General features: G+C 38.8%; 1 protein-coding gene across 3 annotated transcripts in view; it reads left to right on the top strand.

Annotated features, from left to right (window-relative positions):
• pof1b (POF1B actin binding protein) overlaps positions 1-21,004 on the top strand; it is a 46,390-nt gene that overhangs the window by 6,953 nt on the left and 18,433 nt on the right. For all 3 annotated transcript variants that reach the window (XM_044221559.1, XM_044221560.1, XM_044221561.1), the window contains exons 3-7: positions 14,755-15,050; positions 17,608-17,641; positions 17,926-18,006; positions 18,690-18,782; positions 19,794-19,907. In XM_044221559.1, coding sequence (XP_044077494.1) covers positions 14,755-15,050; positions 17,608-17,641; positions 17,926-18,006; positions 18,690-18,782; positions 19,794-19,907 — 618 coding nt within the window. The remainder of the gene's footprint in view (positions 1-14,754; positions 15,051-17,607; positions 17,642-17,925; positions 18,007-18,689; positions 18,783-19,793; positions 19,908-21,004) is intronic.

Genomic DNA, 21,004 nt, shown 5'->3' with positions numbered 1-21,004 from the left:
TTAAAATGTGTCATTTATGCCACCTGTTTTGATTATTTGAGCTTTTTCACCTTTTGACTGGTTGCATAGTTCAAGTCTGGTCAGGTTTGTTTAGTTCAACTTTTTCTTGTCCTGAAAAAGGAAAATCTATTTGCAGCAAGGCAGTTTCAAAAACAATAAAAACAATAGGACAAGACATTAAAACATTGTTCAACAATACACTCAGTACAAAAGTATAATATAATAAAAGTGCAACACATATGAAGGCTGTGCCTTGTTTGAATTAAGTGGATTTATTGCATATGGAATAAATGGAAATTTGAACGTGCTGCACCTCATTTTCGGAAGCTATTTATATCTCTGAAGAGAGGATGGTCCAGCCTGGCTAAGAAGGAATTTAGTATAGAAGAAATTGACAATGTTGCCATTCTTAGGCACTCTTGCATATGAGATTGTTGGCTGAAAATTGGGTGAGCCACTTCATCAATGTCAGCGAAGCCTTTCTGGTCGTAAAGCTGCAGTTGTATGGTATTTCTTTTTTCTTCTTCTTCGTCTGAGAATCAAACCTTCAAAGTTTGAGAAGTCTTGTAATTACACTTTGAGGTTTCTAATCTTTCCCCTGACATCATCTGCAGAGTGTGTGCTGGAGTCACCGCTGCCTCTAATCTGTTTTCGCTCCATCTCACTCAGTATGTCTTCAGTCATGTGTCAGCTGCATCTTCAGGAAATCATTTGGGCTGTCAGGCTTCAGACAGTAATCTGCAGGTCATATTTTCTCAGCACGGCTTTCTTTTGATGATTTTATTGTTTGGTGAGGACAAAGTCTGATGAAACACGTCGACTACACCCCTATGTGTTTTCCTATAGGAGTTTCTCAGCCTGGTCGTGATTTGATCACATCAGAAGCTATTTTTGAGGGTCAGTGTTCCTGTAGTTCAGTGTGACATATTTTCTGAGCTTTGAAACTTTGGCTTCGTGAAAAGCATTTAGAAGTTTCCCATCTCACAGCACTTTAACCTGAATGCACACTAACCCATGGGGACTTGGGCGCTTTTTGAGACTTGGTTTTAGGGTACAGGCTAAAGTTAGGGTAAGGGTTAAGGTTAGGCATTTAGTTGTGATGGTTAAGGTTAGGGGCATTATGTCAATTACTGTCCCCCACGGGGATAGTAAAACAAACGTGTGTGTGTGTGTGTGTGCGCGCGCACGCAGTGAAGGCTGAAGTGTCAGGGAAGCTTTGCTTTTTTACCTCTGCTGTTTGATGACTGACAGACACTCACTCCGCCTGAGGGGGGGGACAAGCTGCACACACCCACACACACAATGATACTCTGATTAAACTTATTTCTTTTGATATTTGCCTACTTTTAGAAAATTGAGATACATATAGAAATTAACATTTTGCTTTAGTATGAATTAAGTACCTTTTCATTGTCTTTTGACAACCGTGACTGAAGAAATATGTTGACAAAACCAACACAACATGATTGATTAACAATGAGGATCAGTGATCACTGTCTGAGTGGAAGGTGTGGTAAACTAACAAAGCCAGAAACTGGCTTTGATTAACTGATTCTTCTCAAGCTCAAACTCAGTGTGCTTGGTAGTTCTGAGTTGTACCGGAGGCCTGAAGAGATGAAGACAAACACAACATTTTCTTAAAGACAATAAGTAGGATTTTCCAAAACATCGCGACATCGCTGTAACCGTCTCTCCTCTGCTCTGTCTGTGTGCAGGGCTGTGTGTCTGTTTGACCGAGAGCGAGGCTGAGCTACACTCACACGCAGTGCGGAGAGGCCACAGAGCGGACAGCATGAAGCCTGGCTTCGGCTGCATTCAATGTGGCTCCGTCCCGCAGGGTTGTGTGGAGGTGTGGGCGATTTTTTTTTTTTTAATTTGTGCTTTAGAAAGTAACCGCCGTGAAACAATCAGAAAATAACGTTTTATTTCTCTGATTCACTGCTTTGTTCTCGCCATGCCGCTCCCTCTCTTCATTCATTCTCTAGCTCTCTAGCTCTCTCGCCTGTTGAGATGGGGAGGGGGGGCCAACTTTGAATCGTGTGTTTGCTGACAGCAAACGAAAAATCCTACTTATTCTGCCTTTTAAGTCAAACCTGGAAATAAATAACATACACTGGAGTGACCTACATTATAACTGTTCCCAGCTAAGCTAATTCTCTACTAAAAACTCTCTCATGAAGGTGGCAGATCAAAGAGGAAGAATTTAGACAAGGGCGACGGGGGGGGGCTTACAGACCTGTAAGCTGAGCTTTACAGGTCTGTACAGGCCGTAGCCACAGCTGTATTTGTGAGGAAATGAATCACCTGACAGGGCTTGATTACTCATTCTGATGCAGTAAAATATGGATTTCACATAGTAAAACATGAATATCATGCAAAAGAACTGAGGCTCAGCTTTTGGCTCCCTAAAAAAAAAAAAAAAAAAAAAAATTATTAAACAGCACCACCAACAAACAACAGAGCTGTTTCATCAGTAGGTCCGAGGTCAAAGCCATAAAACTCTGGTGCGAGAAGAGCTAGAGGAGCTGAGTGAAAGGTGACTTTTCTTGAGCAGGTTGAGGTTCAAGTGTGATTAAGCAGGATTGTTGTTGACAGGCATGTTTGCTACTGTGAGGATGAAATCTGTCCTTTTTTTTTTTTTTTTTTTTTTTTTTTTTTTCTCTCCACCTGCTTGTGTAACACAGCGAGAATGATTTTGCAGTGTTTGCATCCAGATTAAACAGAGTCAGGGATTATGGGAATTTGACAAACTGTATCCGAGAGATAAACTTCAGCGGTGTTCCTTTTTAAAATAGTTTTTGGTCTCTGCTCAGCTGCTTCTTAAGAGGCTTTTCTCACCACTGTGGGGTATGTAAAGTATTCAGACTTAATTATAAGACAGTGAAGGAGGGCGTCACATTGTGGTGAGGCAAGAATGCTAAACGGGACATCTTGTTTTTAATGTTTACTATGAGGAAATCTCTTCAGTATCTCTCAGTATCTGTTAAAATATGATTCTACAGCTTTTAAATAAATGGGCATAAATAACATTCTCCAAACCGTGTTTTTCAGCCTGCACCTCGTCAATGCTTGTTTGCGGCCCTTTAGAAATGTTTAGCAGTGTTCTCTTGTTACAGTAATATGAATAAGATAATGCTATCTGGTCTGCTCCTTACAGGCAGCCAGATGATTTTAAAAATAAAATATTTGCAAAAGTTGACTTGTTTTCATTCAGTGCTGCTCAGATTTAAACAGCTGTCAGTCATCTGTATATCTGTCACATCTGTACGCCATCTGCACCACTGCGGTCTGCTGCTGATAAACATTCACATTTCTGAAGCTGTCAGGCCGGTGGTGTAACTGAGTTATGGCCTTGTGGTAAAATCAGCTTGTATCTGCACATGGTTGTGTAGAGTTGGTTTCCTTGGTAAAATCTTTTTAATTAATCTGTCTCCACCTGGTGAATTACTAATTTTGGTTTGGTTGTTGGTTGTAGATGTTTAGCCTGATAATCAGACTGAATTGTCTTTTTGTCTTCGCTTTATTAATCAGTCTGCCATCAACGTTTGTCTTAACCAATCTGTAGCGAGTGACTGCTCCGTCTCATCAACGTATTTTTTCAGTTGACACAGAAGATGCGATAGTTGTTGCAAGGAACAGTTTGTCGATCGAAGAAATCAGCTGATTTACGACTGTTAAGGAAACGTATGCCGTCATTCCAGATGCAACATGTGTGACTATGTCGAATATGCTGAAGAAAAGGTTTGTTAAAAAAACTGTGGTTCTGTGTCACTGGGGAGAAAAGCTCGAGAAAACCCCGAAACTGTAGGAAAGCAGGAGCAAAACATGAATGTCATTGTAAATTGATGTTAATGAAAAGAAAGCTGGCTTTGCTCTGGGTTATTCACCTCAGGTAACATCACAGCTTGTAGGAATAGTTTGACATTTAGGGAACCTAATCCTGCTGCCCCATATCTGAAACTGTCACAGCAGAGGGGAAAGAACGCAGAACCACTCCTCTTAACTGATGTTTTTTGCTGAATGTTGTTGCCATGGTGACTTTTGGATCACATCCAGCTGAGGTAATGAATAATGTTGGAATAGTTTCGCTTGGTGTTTCATCACCTGCCTCTACGTCAGCTTAACTCTCATGTGGGTTACTCATATGAATCCTTTTCAGCTTTCTTGATAAAGGTGGTGAATAAATCTCTGTAGAAATATGCACGACATGTCAAATGGTGTTGAGCTTCAAAATTATGCCGCATCACTACGTCGAGGAGCAAGTTCTCACCACTGTTTGTCTACTTAACTTGCATCTGTTGAAGGCTTGATGCTGAAGGCGTTGCAGACACACCTGTCCAAGTGTCAGATGTAATTTCTGACTGTTAACCCTAAAAGTGGACCCCAGGAACACTGCAGGAGTCAATGAAAACATAGACGAAGAAGAGACTTATCTGGCAGACAAACACCTCACCTGTACAACGGTTCCTGTTGGGTTTTTTGCTTTTTGTTCTTTGACCTATAAATAAAGTTAGTTGATGTCTCTCCCATAGAAGAATGTTTGCTGTGAGAGTGACAGCTGCTGGTTTTGATGACATCCTGTGAACAGTGAGAGTGGCTTCATGTGTAGAATGTTTATTCACTTTATTTCTGGATGGGGTGACAAGGTCTTGAGTTGCACAGTTGTGATCTCAAGGTAGCCGGCTTGAATCCTTGGTTGCAGTTAAATAAAAGGCGGAGAGATCTTTGGCTTTGTGCAAAGTTAGGCATGGTGTAGTGGTGATGTGTGTTTCCTGTTTGTACTCTGATGTTCATATAAGTCTTTCTTATTTTCTTAATCCCACTCTTAATCTTAATCTTATCAAGTCATTTCTGTCTAAAATCAAGTCCTAAATTTATTTTGCTTTTCAAACAAGGGAAAAATCTGCATGCGCAGTAAGAATAGTTCATACTGTTTCACACACATTGCACATATTCTTTACACTTACAGTATATGAACATTTGCACATTCCTTGTCAATATTTTGCACATTCCATTCTCTTTGTTTTAAACGCTGTACTGGTCTTTTCATTTTAAAAACAGATACAGAACATATTTTTATATATTTTTCATATTTTTATTGTAAATTTCTATTTTATATTTAAGATTCTTGACTTGTTTTTTCTTTTCTCTTACTATGTTTATTGTTGTGCACCAAAATACCAAGGCAAATTCCTTGTATGTGAAAACCTACTTGGCAAAAAACCCGTATCTGATTCAGTAGAAATCAACTTGCTTCAAAAAACTTTAGAAATCAGTGTCAGTATCTTCACATAATAAAGAATATATCAGGTTGCGGATGAAGAATCAAGAAAAACTTTATTTTTGGGGGGGGGAATGAAAACAGTTTGAGAGACAGCAGGTTCGGGTTGAAATATTCTGCGCTAACAGACTGAATCACACACAAAATGACTTGATAAGAAGATGTTTTGCAGTATGCACACACAAAGACACACACAGAGGGTGCTTTTCATTATGCTAACGTATGCTTCCTTGCGTCCTCTCTCCTCCCGTGACCCAGAAATCGTTCCCCGTCCACCATCATGGAGGATCTTCCAATCCCTTAAATGCACCTCGAGGAGAGAGGAAACACAGGTGTATCCCGCATGGATGTCTTTTATCAGCCGTGACGTATAGCCTAAATGCTGCACCTCCACATGTGTACAGATAATATATTAGAACACAGTTACTGTACATGGTGAGATGCAATATAACGCGCCGCCAGCTTGTGTGTGATAAATCTAACACTTTAGAATATATAGGATCATTTAAGTGCAAGGTGTTGTGGCGTCACACAAACCAGCAGTTTGATTTTTGTCTGTTTTTTATTTTACAATATTATCGAATACACACATTCTTACAAAGCCATGTGGTGTATTGTGCAGATAATGCAAGTAAATAAATAGTAATCATAACAAATAACACTGATCCGTACATAAATTTGAAGATTTTAAAAGGAATATTAAATGATTAAAATCAACAACAGTAATAGAACTACTAATAATTGACTGTTAAATAATTTACATATCTAAATGAATAAAGGACATGTATAGGCCTATAAGAGATTTTCCTGTCTGTCTGTCTGTCTGTCTGCGTCATAAGTAACTGACTGATGCTATGGAACCAAGGATTTCTCATTTGGCAGCTTCGGCTCCTCCGTCTTCGCGTCTCTTCCTCGTATCTCTCTCTCACATCCTTGCTGGGAGGATTAAGACGCGAGGAAGAGACGCGAGTGAGCGAGGAGATGCGTTAGCATAATGAAAAGCACCCAGAGACTCACACAAAAGCGCCTGTGTGGTGAAGTGACTCTTCTCTCTCCAATAACAACCTCTAGTGTTACTCGGTCACACAGAGTCCTGAGAGCCTGGCTCACACACTTAACTACATCACCACACACACACACACACACACACACACACACACACACACACACACCAGAGGGCCTGACATGGTGAAGAGGTGAGGTGATGATGTATTGAGTTTGAATATTGGGTTTCTGGTCTTTTGGGACGCTCCTTTCACGGCCTCTAGTGAAATTAGAGCAGCCAGCTTCTGCTTCTGAAAAGACTTTGAGTGATTTTTGTTTGCATTTGAAACAGGAAGGAGCTGCTTTTTGAGCTTATTTGACAACATCAAATGCATCCTGAAAGAACACCCAATGTTTGTTCACATTCACAGGAGGTTTGACCTCCAGGCAGGGAGAAGTAAAGTAAACTTATCGTGACCTCTCACTGTAGTTCTTCAGCTTGTTGATGTCAGGTGGAAGAAGTTAACCTGCACAGGCAAACAGGCATGAATGGAGCATGCACTTATTTATGGCTGCAACTAATGATTATTTCCATTATGAAGTAATCTATTGATTATTTTTTTGATTAGTTAACATATATATGAAATTATTATTAGTTTTTGTCTTTTAAATTTTCAAAAGATAGTGGAAAATGTGCATCAAAAGTTTCCAGAGGTCAAGGTGACAACCTCAAATAGTTTGTTTTGTCCGACCAACAGTCCAAATTCCAAAATTCCATTACAATGATACAAAACAGAGAAAAGCAACAACATCTCACATTTGAGAAATTGGTAACAGATAATAATGGACATGGTTGCTTCATAAATGATTTAACTGATTAATCATTTATCAAAATTGTCGTCTATTAATTTTGTGAAAATTGAGAAGGCTTATTGTTTCGGCTTTAGTCTTATTTTCCTCATACAAATGTTTAAATTTTTAAGAAAATAAGGTTTTTAGGACTCAATTTAGACTGAAATTACTTGACAAGATGGAAATGTTTTGATAGTGCTTCCTTTGACCAATGGCTGCTCTGTTCTCTCTGTGCTCTCACACTTTTGTAGGTCAGTCTGCCTTACATAGACAAACACATTCCTTTGCTGCAACTCTAACCCACTGACATATCATTGTACGGTTGTTGTTATCCTCCCACACATTCTACACAGCAGTATGAGCTCAGGTCTGCAGTGGATCCCTGGACTTTAGCGTCTGCAGGTTAGCTGCATATTAAACTCTGTCAGAGTCAACCTGAGGCATTTTTGTGATCCCTGAAAATGAACACCACCACCACCACCAACAACCCTAAGAAAACAAAAACTTGTTCAGCATTGTACAGCCTCTGTGTCCTTCAAGTAAGTGATTCTCAAACCTGGGGACATAATTGGAATTGTAAACATGTTTGTATGATTACTTTTCTGAGGTTTTCCTTATAAAATATAGAAGTAGCTCTTAGTTTTTGCCTTTTTGGTGATGTTGTTCAGTTTGTCTATCTGTTCATCCATCCAACACTTTGGTCCAGAGCAAGATATGTGTAACGGTAACTGGCCAGATTGCCATGAATTATGTGTCGATATACAAAATCCCAGAGAATAAATCCTAATTATTTTGGTGACTTTTTTTACCTTTCCTCTTGCACCACTATCAGCTCAAAATTACCACCTGATCTAAACATTCATAACAAGATATTTCAAAATATAAAGGCTGGATTTCCATGACATTTGCTGTATGTATTCATGGTCCTCAGAGTATGATCCCCAATGATTTTGGAGACCCCCTGACCTTTCTTGTAGTACCACCATCAGGCAAAATTTTAACTCACACACAAGTAACGTCAAAATGTAACTGGCAGATTACCATGAAAGGTTTCAAAGCACATTCCTGCTTCCCAGAGGACGAACTCTTTCATTCTGGACACACCATGTGCTGTCTTCTAGAGCCAACCTCTGTCAACTTTACACACGATGTCTATTGGCTGTTGCCTCAAATACATTTGTTGTGGATATTCATGACCAGTTTATATTGACAAGTAAAAAAAAAAAAAATTAATATAATTATGAAGAGGGGGTTGGGCGATATAATACGGTTGTCCTTTTGTTTTTTCGGACCCAAATCGAGGGTCTAAGGATAGAGGGTGTCGTATGCTGTACAGATTGTAAAGCCCTTTGAGGAAAATTTTTGATTTTTGACTTTGGGTTTTATAAATATAACTGAATTGCCGTGTATACCACGAGAAGATAGAAATTTGTCACCATCAGAGATTTTCCTGTACAGTGTCACTACCAAGATATGTATACCGTTTTAATATCTCCATATGTATTACACAATTGTGGGCAATGCTGCAAATCAGTGAGTAGGACCAAGGCCTTTACATGTCTTGATATTTCAGGTATTATAATTCACTGGAAAAGCCAAAAGCAGACATTCCCACCTGGTTATTTATCTATAAACATTTTCTCAGTTAAATGTGGTATGTCACAATAAACATTGTAAGCTACTGTATTCAGGTGCTTCCAGGTCAGAAACATATGTCTTTGCTGGAAGTGCAACTTCCTCTAAAGGCTGTCCATCCATGTGTAGTTCTCATTGGATAATTGACAAATATTCAGCCATTCCTTTATAGGTTTGTGGTTTTACCCATTCTGTAAAACACTGATAACAACCCTGTCTTGTCGTGTTGGTTGAATGAAGATCAAACCATTAGTTGGTGTTGGCAAGTTTTTTTTTTTTTTTTTCACATTTGGTCCTTTGTTACTTGAACACCGAATTGACTGGTGACGTGGCAATAGCGCGCTCTTTCCACAGGAATGTGGAGGATAAAGAATTTGTTGGTTCTGTATTTTTGTTGGCTCTGAAATATCATTTTGACAGTTTTCACAAAATAAATTGGAAATAAATTACTGTGAGAAATCCATTAATTGAAACAGGGCTATTGACTGCAAACTTGAGATTTAGGCAGATGAGTTTTGTAATTGTAGGGGTTCAGAGGTTAATGAAATCTTAGATGAGAAACTCAGAAAGTTGTACATCTAAATTATTACCCAAATTCCCACTTAAAATGCTGTTTTTGAAAGGATGTTCTTCTGATATTACTTGAAGTTGGGATAAATGTTGCTAAAATAAGCAGCATCTCAGCGTCAGGACTGATCTCTACTGGTATGTCTGGTGATAACGAGCCGATTGTCCTCGATCTGTTTTGTGTCCAGACTGGTTCAGGTCTCTGTCATCTCTACTCTACCTTTCTCTGCAGGAATGACAGGCATGTCACCATAGCAGCCCGTGCCCTGCAGCACTGAGACACACCCACCTCCATGTGATCACAGGCATCACATATGTACGCTCCCTATTCTTACTGTTGCACTCTTCACTCTTCTGTTGTTTGCATTTCATGTCTAACAACAACAGAAAATAGCCCTAAAAGTGCCAGCCTTGGTCCTGCTGTGACCTCTGAGCTCTGCAGGATCATAAACCAAACTGCAGGTTTCACACCGTCGTCACTGCAGCCAGACAAGGTTTGACTTTACGACCTGTCAGATACCAGAGTTGTGTGTCATTTAAGTTACTTGCTTTAGTTCCAAGCCCTCATTCAAACATAAAGGTAACTCAACAGGTTTACAATTTAGTGTATAAAATAAGTACTTTTAGTTAATTTTTAGTTTTTATGGTGCTTTCAGTGGCTCATACTCAGTCACAAGGCCTAATATGGCCCGTATGTTTAATCAAATTTATCATGAGTATATTCAGCATTACAGGGCTGTTAAGACAACATGACAGAATTTTTAAACTTGCTCTCTCTGAAAATTAAAGATAGCATTGAGATAAGTTGCCCTCTTGAGGTATGAAGTTTGTGGCAAGCCCGCAATTTTTATTGACTTTTGCTTCCTCGCGTGACTGTTTGTTTATGTTTGACCCACTTTGATTCAGGCTTTGGAAGAGTGAACGCTGGATTTGAAACAGCAAGTCACAAAGTCGTATTTGTCCTGGGGTTTGTCCTGAAGAACATAACAGGTTCTCTGCAGGAATCAAATTCCTAACAGCCTATGTTAGTGTCTGTTCCTGCCCGCTAAGTTGTATGGCACAGTTTACAATAAGTGAGCTTATCAGAGTTCATTGTTGAAATCAAACCTGTGATCTTTCAGGCCTTTTAGGCACCTCACTGCCTGTGTTATTCTTCCCGTCTGTGAAGTTTCCTTGATTTAAAAAAAAAAAAAAAAAAAAACTCATTTATGCCAGTGTTTCCTGGTAGTGATGACATTATGTTTTAATCTTTCTCCCATTGGTTCTGCTGCATGGGGGATGGCTACAGGAAGTGCAAAGGGCCATAGTACTCAGAAACACTTTGAAACAACAGAAATGGGGAACTTTGGCTTCTGAAGCTTCTTTTCCTGATACTCTGCGTTAGAACTGTACAGGACTGTACTGTTCCTGATAAACTGGTATTTCAATCAGATACAGTGGTCCAGCTATAAATCCCATATATGAAGCTTAAAATGTTTTTGTTGACACTGTAAGAGAGGGGTTGGCTTAACTCTATGGTCATTTTTGTAGTTAGAGGTGGTGGTGCACATAGTAGGGCTGCACCTAACGATTATTTTTATTAACAATTAATGATTCCCAGAGCAAACGGTGACAAATTATGGTAAGATATTCAATTTATGAAACTGAGAAAAGCAGAAAATCCACACACGTGAGAAGCTGGAACCACTAAATATTTGGCATTTTTGTTAAATTACATAAATGCTTGAGAGTTGTTTCTAATATTCCCTCCCCCTGTTGCATGCTAATGTAGATAAACAAAAAATATATTAAAAGAAATACACAATATAATACTGCAATACATATAATACACATAATACAGTCCAGTACATCACCACCACTGACTACAGCCGCAAAAAATGACCACAGAGTGGAATGAACACCTGTCTGACAGTGTTAACACAAAGTGAACATGATATTGAAGTGCTGCAGGGCTCCATGTGGGTCATGGTGGCCGTCCAGTGGCACACTAGTGTAAACTTCACCTGCTGGCTCCCAATCTCATGTGGAATCTGGCTGGACCGCTCAGACAAAATGTTCTCGCTCGCTCTGTATCTCTGTTTCTCTTTGTCAGGGGTGAAACCAAGATTAAAACCAAACTAAACCACGTGACAGATTGTAACGAGGCTGAAATATCTCATGAGTATGGATGACTTGTTCCATTCAGAAAGATATATGGTTATCTTTTTAAAAATCCCTCCATTTCTTCTCTAGCCTATACGAGATAGCTAGCACTGCTGGCTCTTCTCTTTGGTGCTGAGTAAGTTTGCTGGCTAGATAGGTAGTATGTACAGCCTTGTTAAGATTAGTAAAAGAAGAGGTTAGTTACTGTGTCTGCTGCTACTTAGCTAACAGGAGCTAACTGGCTAAATCTGGCTAAAGCAGTTGTTGAGCTTGCTTGCTCAAGAGAGGCAGGGGCATGCGATTGGCTGAAAAGTGACATTAAGAAATAAAATGTGACATGAAATGAAAGTGTCATAAGGAAAAATTCCATTATGAAAAACATTTCTGTAATGAAAAAAATGATCTCCAATAAAACAGTTATTAAATTCAAATAATAAATATTAATGAGCTGAGTTTTAATAACTTCTTAAATTATGACAAAATGTATTCGTTCACTTATACAGTATATGTTATAATTTATTCAGTGGTTTATTTATTTTATAATTACTTATTTAATTATTTGATATTGAACACATTGGAACTCCAACTCATAATTTCCATGATTTTTAAATCATACAGGCAGCTATGACTCTTAACTCAGCACTGTGCCTGCAGGAGTTCAATGTTTGCTGGGTCGAATGTTAGAATTAAAGACTCACACCATGTTAAAGCAGAAGCATGCTGAGACACAGAAGCTGTAGTTTTTCATACATCTGCTTTTTGTTGATTTGACAGAAAAATTAAATCATTAAATCATGGACTCAAAGCAACTCATTAGTAAGCCATTGTTGCACTCAAAACTTGTCTACCAACACTAATGATTTATAACATTTGGAAGGACAGGTAGGGACAAGAGTCCCCATACAGGCCCGGGGCCTTGGTGCAGTTGAACACCCTGCAAGAAAAACAGCTGCACCCTTGGAAAACTTTTAGTCCTTAAGACGTGAGGATTAAATTAAGTCATTTATTATTAATTTAGCATTTATTTAGCAGGGACAATGCACAGTACATGTATTGTACCAGATATAGGTAATATCTTCATCTGTAGTCCCATGGCAGAGGCCACTAGTGATGCGCAGGTTACAGAGATAAAAGATCAGTTGTAGTAAATCAAAACCTTACACTTTGTTAAAAACAGACACACAAAAGACCATATGAAAAACTAAGAAACAACCACCCTGAAACAAACAGAAGAGCAATACTAAATTCGCACTAGGGAGCACCCCATCAGCAATCCCAACACCATTAAAACAGACAGTTCAGTACAAGAAATTACCAACCAAACATTAACAAAGCTGGCCATATTCAGTGTCTCTTAGATCAATGACTACAGACCTGATTGTCCTTTTTAATTATGTTTTCAAAATAAATAAAAAAATGTTTAAAAGTACTGCAATCTCAGGCCAAATCAGGCCAAAAGTTTAAATTAACAAACACAGGGCTGTCAAAAAAGCCAACCAACCTGTCTATCACAATAAAAAGAAGCGCCAAACTTCATTCATTACTATGCATAAAGATTTAATCACACTCAGAACTTTCTCTCTGCTGAAAGGCTTGAGATGGTACTCAAGATCTGGTGGGTTTAACTGAGAAGAAATTATTTGTAAAGTGCTTTTTAACAACCAGTTCTGCCACAAAGTGCATCACAGGGTCTAAAAGTAGAAGAAAAGAGGTTGAAACAAGACAAGACCAACATGATAAATGATGTTGGTGTGGACCGCCAGTCTGTCATGTCAGCAAACAAATAGTGTGACAGACAGGTATTTGCAGAGTGAGAGTGAAAGTGTTTTCTGTGTGAAGAGTACACACAGCAGGCTGCTCAGCTCAGCGTGGCGTTAGAGAACAGGTTATGCAAAAACTGTTAGACTCGACTCTGTAGCTACATGTAGATAAAAGGAGCTGATGGGTGTGTTTGGCTTACGTGTAGGTGCAGTGTTTTAAGTGCAGCATGGACTGTGCAGGATTGCAGGTGGACATCCTGAGACCCCAGGTTTCATCACAGACCTTCTTAGAGGGGATTTATCACCAATTTATCAATGTACACTATATGGTCCACACTGCTCTCCACATATTTTTATGTACTTTGGGTCTCGGCCTGTTTTTCCTGGTTTGGGCCCCTCAGTTCCAATTATGGACAGTTTTAATGCTACAGCATACAATGATATTTTAGTGTGCTCCCTTTGCTCCACTTTGTGGCAACATTGGGGAAGGCCCTCTCCTGTTTCAACATGACAATGCCCCCTCTGCACAAAGCCAGCTCCTGTGTGGACTATATCAGTAATTATAATGTTTTAGGTTTTAAAATATCTAACCTCCCATTAATTTCTCCACGGTATAAAAATGAGCTTGTAGTGTACTGCAGGCATGTCAAATCAGTCTGCACTTACTTACTGCATTAGTGCATAATGATATTCTAACTGTGTGACAGCAGTTACAGTCAGCATGATGTTTGCTGTGATGGATAACCTAACTCAAACGCAAATACATTTTAATATAGTAGTAAAATGATCGGAAAACAATGGCAGCCTAGAAGGGGAAAAAAGTAATTTAAAGTACATTGGTAAATGCACACATACTGTACATGTTGTCCTTTAAAGCTGAACCAGGCTAAACATGTTGTGTTGTGAGGTATCATTATTATAATACTTAAGACTTGAAGAACGTCAGCAATTATTTTTCCAGTAATTATGAATCATGACCTTGTTAAGCAGTTAACTATATGTAATTGTTTTGTCAAAATATCAAAGAGGACATTCAGTGCAGGTACCGCTCAGTCTGTTCCTCACATTATCTGTTTAAGAATGATCCATGTTGGCAGCTGTTTCGCAGGATGCAGAGGAGGAGATTTACTTTTTTCATTTCTTGCAGTACAGTAGCAGAGAATCATACTAATGATGAGACATCACATCGTCACATTGACATCTGATTGACATTTTGCATTATATGTCCTTGATCGTCTGTGATCATCTGTTATCTGTGAGCGAAATGAGAACTTAAAAAAAAAAAAAGAAAAACATTTTGAACACACTGTCACTGGGTGAAGTTTTGACTTCCTTGTGTACCATTAATCTTTACTTTGAATATATATATATATATTTAAAAAAAAAAAAAGGATTTTGTAACACTTAGCAATGCATGTGAACTGACTGAAACATTTTCTTATAGAAAGAGTACCAAGTCGTCTCACTCAGGCACAACAGATAAACACGTAAACACACAGTGGTCAAAACTCTGTCTGTGCCCTGTTCCCCCAGGAGGAAGAGGAGGTGGAGGAGGAAGAGGAGGAGGAGGAAGAAGAGGAGGAGGAAGAAGAGGAGGAGGCTGCGGCAGTGGAGGTGGAAGAGGTGGAGATTGTCAACATCATACAGCAGAAGCAGACGCCGGTGATAGAGAAGATCTCCAGGACGGAGGTGAAGATCGAGCAGAGGGATGTGCCCCAGCCAACGAAGTTGGACACACGTTACTTCGGCGAGCTGCTGGCCGAGGTCTACAGGAAGAACTGTGACATCCACTCCTGCATCTCCGAGCATGTGTCCAAGATCCGTGGACAGTAAGTGCATGTGCATCTTAGGCATTAAGCTTAAGTTCCTGTCTACAGCAGTGTACACAGAATGAAATATGTTATTGTCTAATTAAAAAAAAAAAATAGAACTTGAAAATTAGTTCATATTTTTAAAGACATCATGCAGGGTTTTCTTACAGGTTGAGAATGTATTTGGAGGGTCGACCCCACTACAAATCCTGATATCAAACATTTAAGAGTCAGCAACCAAATAGGTGTGATTCAGTTCATAGGGCTGGATACATAAACATCTAAATGTGATGTTATACAGCATACTGCCAGTATAGTAGGCGGTTTTGAATAAAGCCAGGGATCTTTTTCCTCCCCCAACATCCATGTTCCTAGTTGTATGAATAGTTGGATTGTTGTTCCAGTTCCATGACCGTCAGAAGGAAGGCTGTCTCAAGGTTAATGTGATACAAAAATACAGTTTGATTATCTGAAGATTCAACACTACAGGGAAAGAGTTTAGTGTGGAGCATCTTTTGGCACTGAGAATAAATATAACAAAGTGATTTACTGTCACTCAATGATGAAAAAAACTAATTCTATACTGTACTTAAATGTATATATTTCTTTTTTTCCTGGTCTTATTTGCTGAATTGCAGCACCAACAGTCATCTGCAAAATATTGTCAGATTATAACCTAATTATGGTGATATTAAGGCGTGGTCAGACATAACATTTAATTGTTAAATATTAGATTTTGCCAAAGGATGCACTTTAATTGATAACAGCATTCAAATGAAAGGACAAGGCATGATGAGAAATAATGTAGCAGAAACAAAATGCACAAAATGAAAACAGGGCTGTTGTATTAGATGCATTAGTTCTCCTAGAAACAGCTTTCTGTCACTGCCGCAACATTTTCTTATTGGATAAACTACAGACATATCTCAGAGTAATTGACTTTTATGATATCATTCAGAGTCTGGTTTTATTATCCTGGCATATAAATTAGTAGATTCCTTAGACAACAGCCGTGGTATATTGTCATGGAGATAGACGCTGGGTTTGGCAGCTTGGATTAGTATAATAAACAGCATGCTCCAACAGGTCAAAGACAAGTATCGGTTGGTTTCTTTCCCTCGTAAAGTCTTCGGTTTATCTCATACTTCTCCTGCAGACACAGCAGGTGCCATCATGGAGGTCCACTGGTAAATTATGTATTGGGGAAATTATTGTTTCTCTATATGACAACCTGTAAAAAAAAAACTGACTTTAATCCAGTTCAAGTATTGTTGTTGCCATTTTCTGAAAAGGTAGATTCGTTTCCAGTGAAGCTTTCTTTAATTGTAAACTGTCTTTAATCCTTTAGTACAGTTTTATTGAGATGGAGAAGTAGTATGTTGTTGTATGTTTTGGTAGTCATCTGTTCACAGTTACTGTTGATGAAACTCATTACATCACCTGAAAGTCCTGCATAAGGCAGGAAACCTGGGTGTGGTGAAGGGAGGATGACATGAACTGTAGGTCAGGTGGTCTGATGCAGCCAATGAGAGTGAGATACAACTAAGAGCTGCAGGTTGTGAAAGTTACCACCCAGTTGATCATGTAGTGTCATTTTAAAGTGTGTGTGTGTGTGAGAGAGAGATTAACCATAAGATCTTAATCGTCCTCCCAACTTTTCACCTCTCTGTCAGCCATGTATGACGTGAGGCTCCAAATCTCTCAGACACACATACCAGTGTACATGTGCGGCCGTTGTATTGACTCACACTCAGGGCTGGGCGATATGGTTGAAATGAATATCATGCTGTCTGGTGATATTCTGTTTCTTATTGTCAACAAATCCCATGAAAAGACCAAAAGCAACAATGAATTTATCTTACTAACAAGTATTATCTGTATATTCAACGCCTGATATACAGTAGCTTCTTCCTCTGTGCCATAGAGCTCCATTGTCGTCCCAAAACTATTAAAAACACATCAATGAGCCACACTGTTGCACTGGGTGAATATAGAATAATTCGAGCCTTATGCTTTAATAAGAATATTTTTCTATCAATATTTATCGCGAAGGAAATGTATGCAAAATCACATGAAATTGGAAGTAAAATGTGATGAACTGTTTCACTACATTACATCAGACAAAACACTTTACATGTAAAACAAACTACAGTATCTTGTTTTTTAATTGCAATTTGCTTGGAGTCATTCATTTGGACTACATGAATTTGTAAAACAATGAACATGAACATAGCAGCATGATATAATTCCACTAAATGTTGATAAATGATATTAAATACATTTCCAGCCCTAATTACATACATGAATTCCTCGTAGACTTAACCTGATCTTAAATATAGCTGCTGCATACTGTAATCCCAACCCTAAAATAAATAGTTCACCTTCTTTACCTAATTTTTGTCCTCACAACGTGATGAAGATGTAGAACACACACACGCCCCTCTGTCTCACTGTCCCGTTGACTTAAAGAAAGATTTGTGGGTCACTGAGAAACATCAGTGTCTCACACACACCTCAGGTTTCTCCAGTCATGCTGTCGTCCTCATTGTTTGTCTTTCCTCTCTGTGTGTTACAGGAAACACCAGCTGGACCCCAGCAATGACTACAAGGTGAGAAACAAACCTGCATGAAGCACATCTGATAAACAAATCTGAACAGAGCTCAGCAGACTTCATCAAAGCCTGAAATTACCTGACATTTTATGACGAATACGAGATGAATACCTATAAAAACAATCAGAGGTGATATTTAACAGGATGAAACATATAAAACATTTTGTTAGCTGTCTAAACATCTCCTTTTCGTATGTGTGTGTGTATATGTTCTCGTATTTCTTTCATTTTTAGGGTCCAAAATTAAAAGTATAAGTACAAATCTATTCATTTGTGTTCAGGTGGAGAGAGAGGAGGTGGAGGCTTTGCTTCCCAAAGGAGCCACTGAACTGACCAAACAACAAATCCGCTACCTACTGCAGGTGAGTGACGGTTTTTGATCATTATTCCAATAAAACGTCACTAAATTTAATTTTGCGACATTATAACACACTTCCCCATTGGCCAGGGTATGGCATACTGTATTGATACACATTTCTTTTTCATTTCATTTCCATATTTAATATTAAAAAATGTATTTTGTTCCAACTTGATGTGTCTTTTTATGTGGTAACACACTTTTTAATCCCCCGTTATATAAACACTTAATACACATTATCACAGTATTATGTAGTTGTAAGCAAATATGACATCTTAAAGTGTTTATAATGTATTTGTCAATGATTATAACTTCTCCTATGAGCATCCGTAACGCAGTATGACATAGCTGTAATCATATGTAATCATATATAATTACACAGGGACAAACCCTTAATATTGTGTTTAAAGCATGTGTTAACTGTTTAGAAATGTGTTTTAAAATCCATTAGCACTTATTATTAGCTATGATTACAACTCTGTTTTAATATGGAACTGTTTGTATACCAGTAATGGATGCTTGATCAGAGGAGTTCTACAGGAGGACTTACAGTTATATGTTGATAAACACAACAATGTTCTTATATTTGCTTACAACATCATTATAGTGTTATAAAGCATCGACTACTTGTTATATATACTTCTTATCTGGTGTTAATTCATCTTTCTGTGTGTGTTTCTCTGTCAGACTCGTCTCACTGCAGATAAGAGCATGCGTCTGCTGCTGTCCACCTTCAGCAGTCTGAGAGAGGAGCTCCTCCACATGTCTGAGGACCTGCGGGTAAGAGCTGTCGCCACCTGACAAGGAAAACATATCTGTGTGGCTACGAGATGCTGAAGGAGTTAAGTTGAGTCCTAGTTTTGTGACCATAGCTCAGATTTTAAATCTGCAGCCTCCAACATGAGCTTAAATATCTGGTTGAAATGTGAATTGGGACAGTTACAGATCAGTGTGCAGCCAACCGCTGACTCTGACAACCTTAACTGTAATTGCGGCTTTAAAAAGAAGCATGAGCCTCCAGTTTGACTCCATGGTGACAGAAAATAAACAAAACAGCAGCATACCAATCAGATCGTCCTAAACTGACTGACAAGATTCATTACATGACAAGCGACATGACCAAACTCCTCTGGGGGGGGGAAATACCACAAAGATAAGATTAAAAAAAGATAAAAGCACATATATACCAAAAGACTCCCTTCAAGTTCATATTCTGGATATAGAGATGGAAAAGTTAACAGATGTGCTCCGCTTCTGCTAAATTGACTTTAATGTATCTCAGCAGTTGGAACAGTATGCCCCCACAGTATGCCACAACACATTGAGTGTTTCGTCATGCAAGCTAATTGAATGCTAAATTACAGGCTTCAGGCCAGATAATAACAGCTTATTATTGCCAGTATTAATGCGGTGTGGTGAAGTCAGTTTTATTGTGTGCTTGCATTCCTGAACAGAAACAATTAAAATCTCAAACAGACAAAAGGGAGCAAATGGAAGATCTGTTGTTGTTTTTACTTGTTTTTTTTTTATTAAGATTGCTTTTAATCAAACAACAAAAAGAGACAGACATAAAACATAACAACGTAAACGCAAGAGCACAGGTATCCAGTTCCTCCACCCACATGACAACTGATCCAATTCAAATTCAAAAAGTACAACAATCAACAATAACAAGAAATCTTGAGGAAATATCTGAGAGGAAATATGTGATTGATCCACCTATTAACATGGGAAAATATGACAACTTATTACTGTTAACATGAAGATATGACTGTCTGTCTGTGGTCACAGCGTCTGGAGAGCGAGAAGGAGACTTTGGAGAGAGATCTGAGTTTCAAAGCTGACCAGGCTCGGCAGTATGACTGCCTCCTAGAGGCCGTCCGAGAAAACAACAGGCAGCTCCAGGTACAGTCCACTCGTGTGTGTGTGTGTGTGTGTGTGTGTGTGTGTGTGTGTGTGTGTGTGTGTGTGTGTGTGTGTGTGTTTTCTGTAAAGTTAATGATCGGGGTACCGATGTCACTGAAGATGTATTTACTTGTTTTACAATAGACCACAATGCCTTGCAGGCGCTGGCGTTTGTAGAAGGTTCAGTTTAGCACAGAAAATGGACACAAAACTGAAAAGTAATCATTTAAACACACATCCATTGTAGTCTTTTGTACCTTTTTTTTTTTTAATTAAAAAGGTACATTTGTGTAGCAGAGAGCCTTGTGTGCGTGTGAGAGCATATGTTGGGGGGTTACATATTACAAAACAAGAAAGTACACATATAATTCTAGTTTATTACAACTTTGGGCTATTTGCGTAGTTTTGCCCATCATTTCTATCAGTTATGACCAGTGTTGTGCATGAATGCGCAATGTTTTGGGTCACAGATTTTTGAAACACAACACATCGAGCTGAAGCATCCGACCAGTCTTGGGAAATATCTGCGAGTGAATGATGATCACAAGAAATCATTAAAGGGTAAGACCACGAGCCAACAGCCGCAAAGTTCCTCCACCCAAGTCAAACTCACAGCAATTTGTAAAGGGGGAAAAAAGGAAAGAAATGAACATGAACTAGTTAATTTTTTGGTATTGTGAACTAGTTCTGTGTGAACTAAACTTTGAGCTAGCTCTTGTGAAGTGTGAACTTGCACAACACTGGTTATGACACCATTGAACTCACCAGAATTGAGACTGTATGCGACGACATTGCTACAACAAAGTCCAAAAGTACAAGTCGTAAACTGTTTATTCCGATTATTTGAACCACCTTATTTGGTGAGAGTGCCCCTGAAATGTTGATAATAATCCCTCATTGCAAACGCACACTACTGTGAGTCTGGTAGGTCAACGTTGAAGCAGGAAGTCTGGGTTATCATTTTACGGTTCGCCTTTGTTTTCTCTTCCAAATAAGTTTGGCTAACCTGCAGGTTTGTTTAAAAACCTTGCCTGGGTTTCCTGCTACGTCTGATGTCACTTTAGTGATGTCACTGTGTTCCCAGATCTCGGCAGTGA

The sequence above is a fragment of the Siniperca chuatsi genome, linkage group LG14 (assembly GCF_020085105.1).
Source record: "Siniperca chuatsi isolate FFG_IHB_CAS linkage group LG14, ASM2008510v1, whole genome shotgun sequence".
NCBI lineage: Eukaryota > Metazoa > Chordata > Actinopteri > Centrarchiformes > Sinipercidae > Siniperca > Siniperca chuatsi.
Note: the sequence above shows the minus strand (reverse complement) of the source record. Positions and strands in the feature narration are given on the sequence as shown.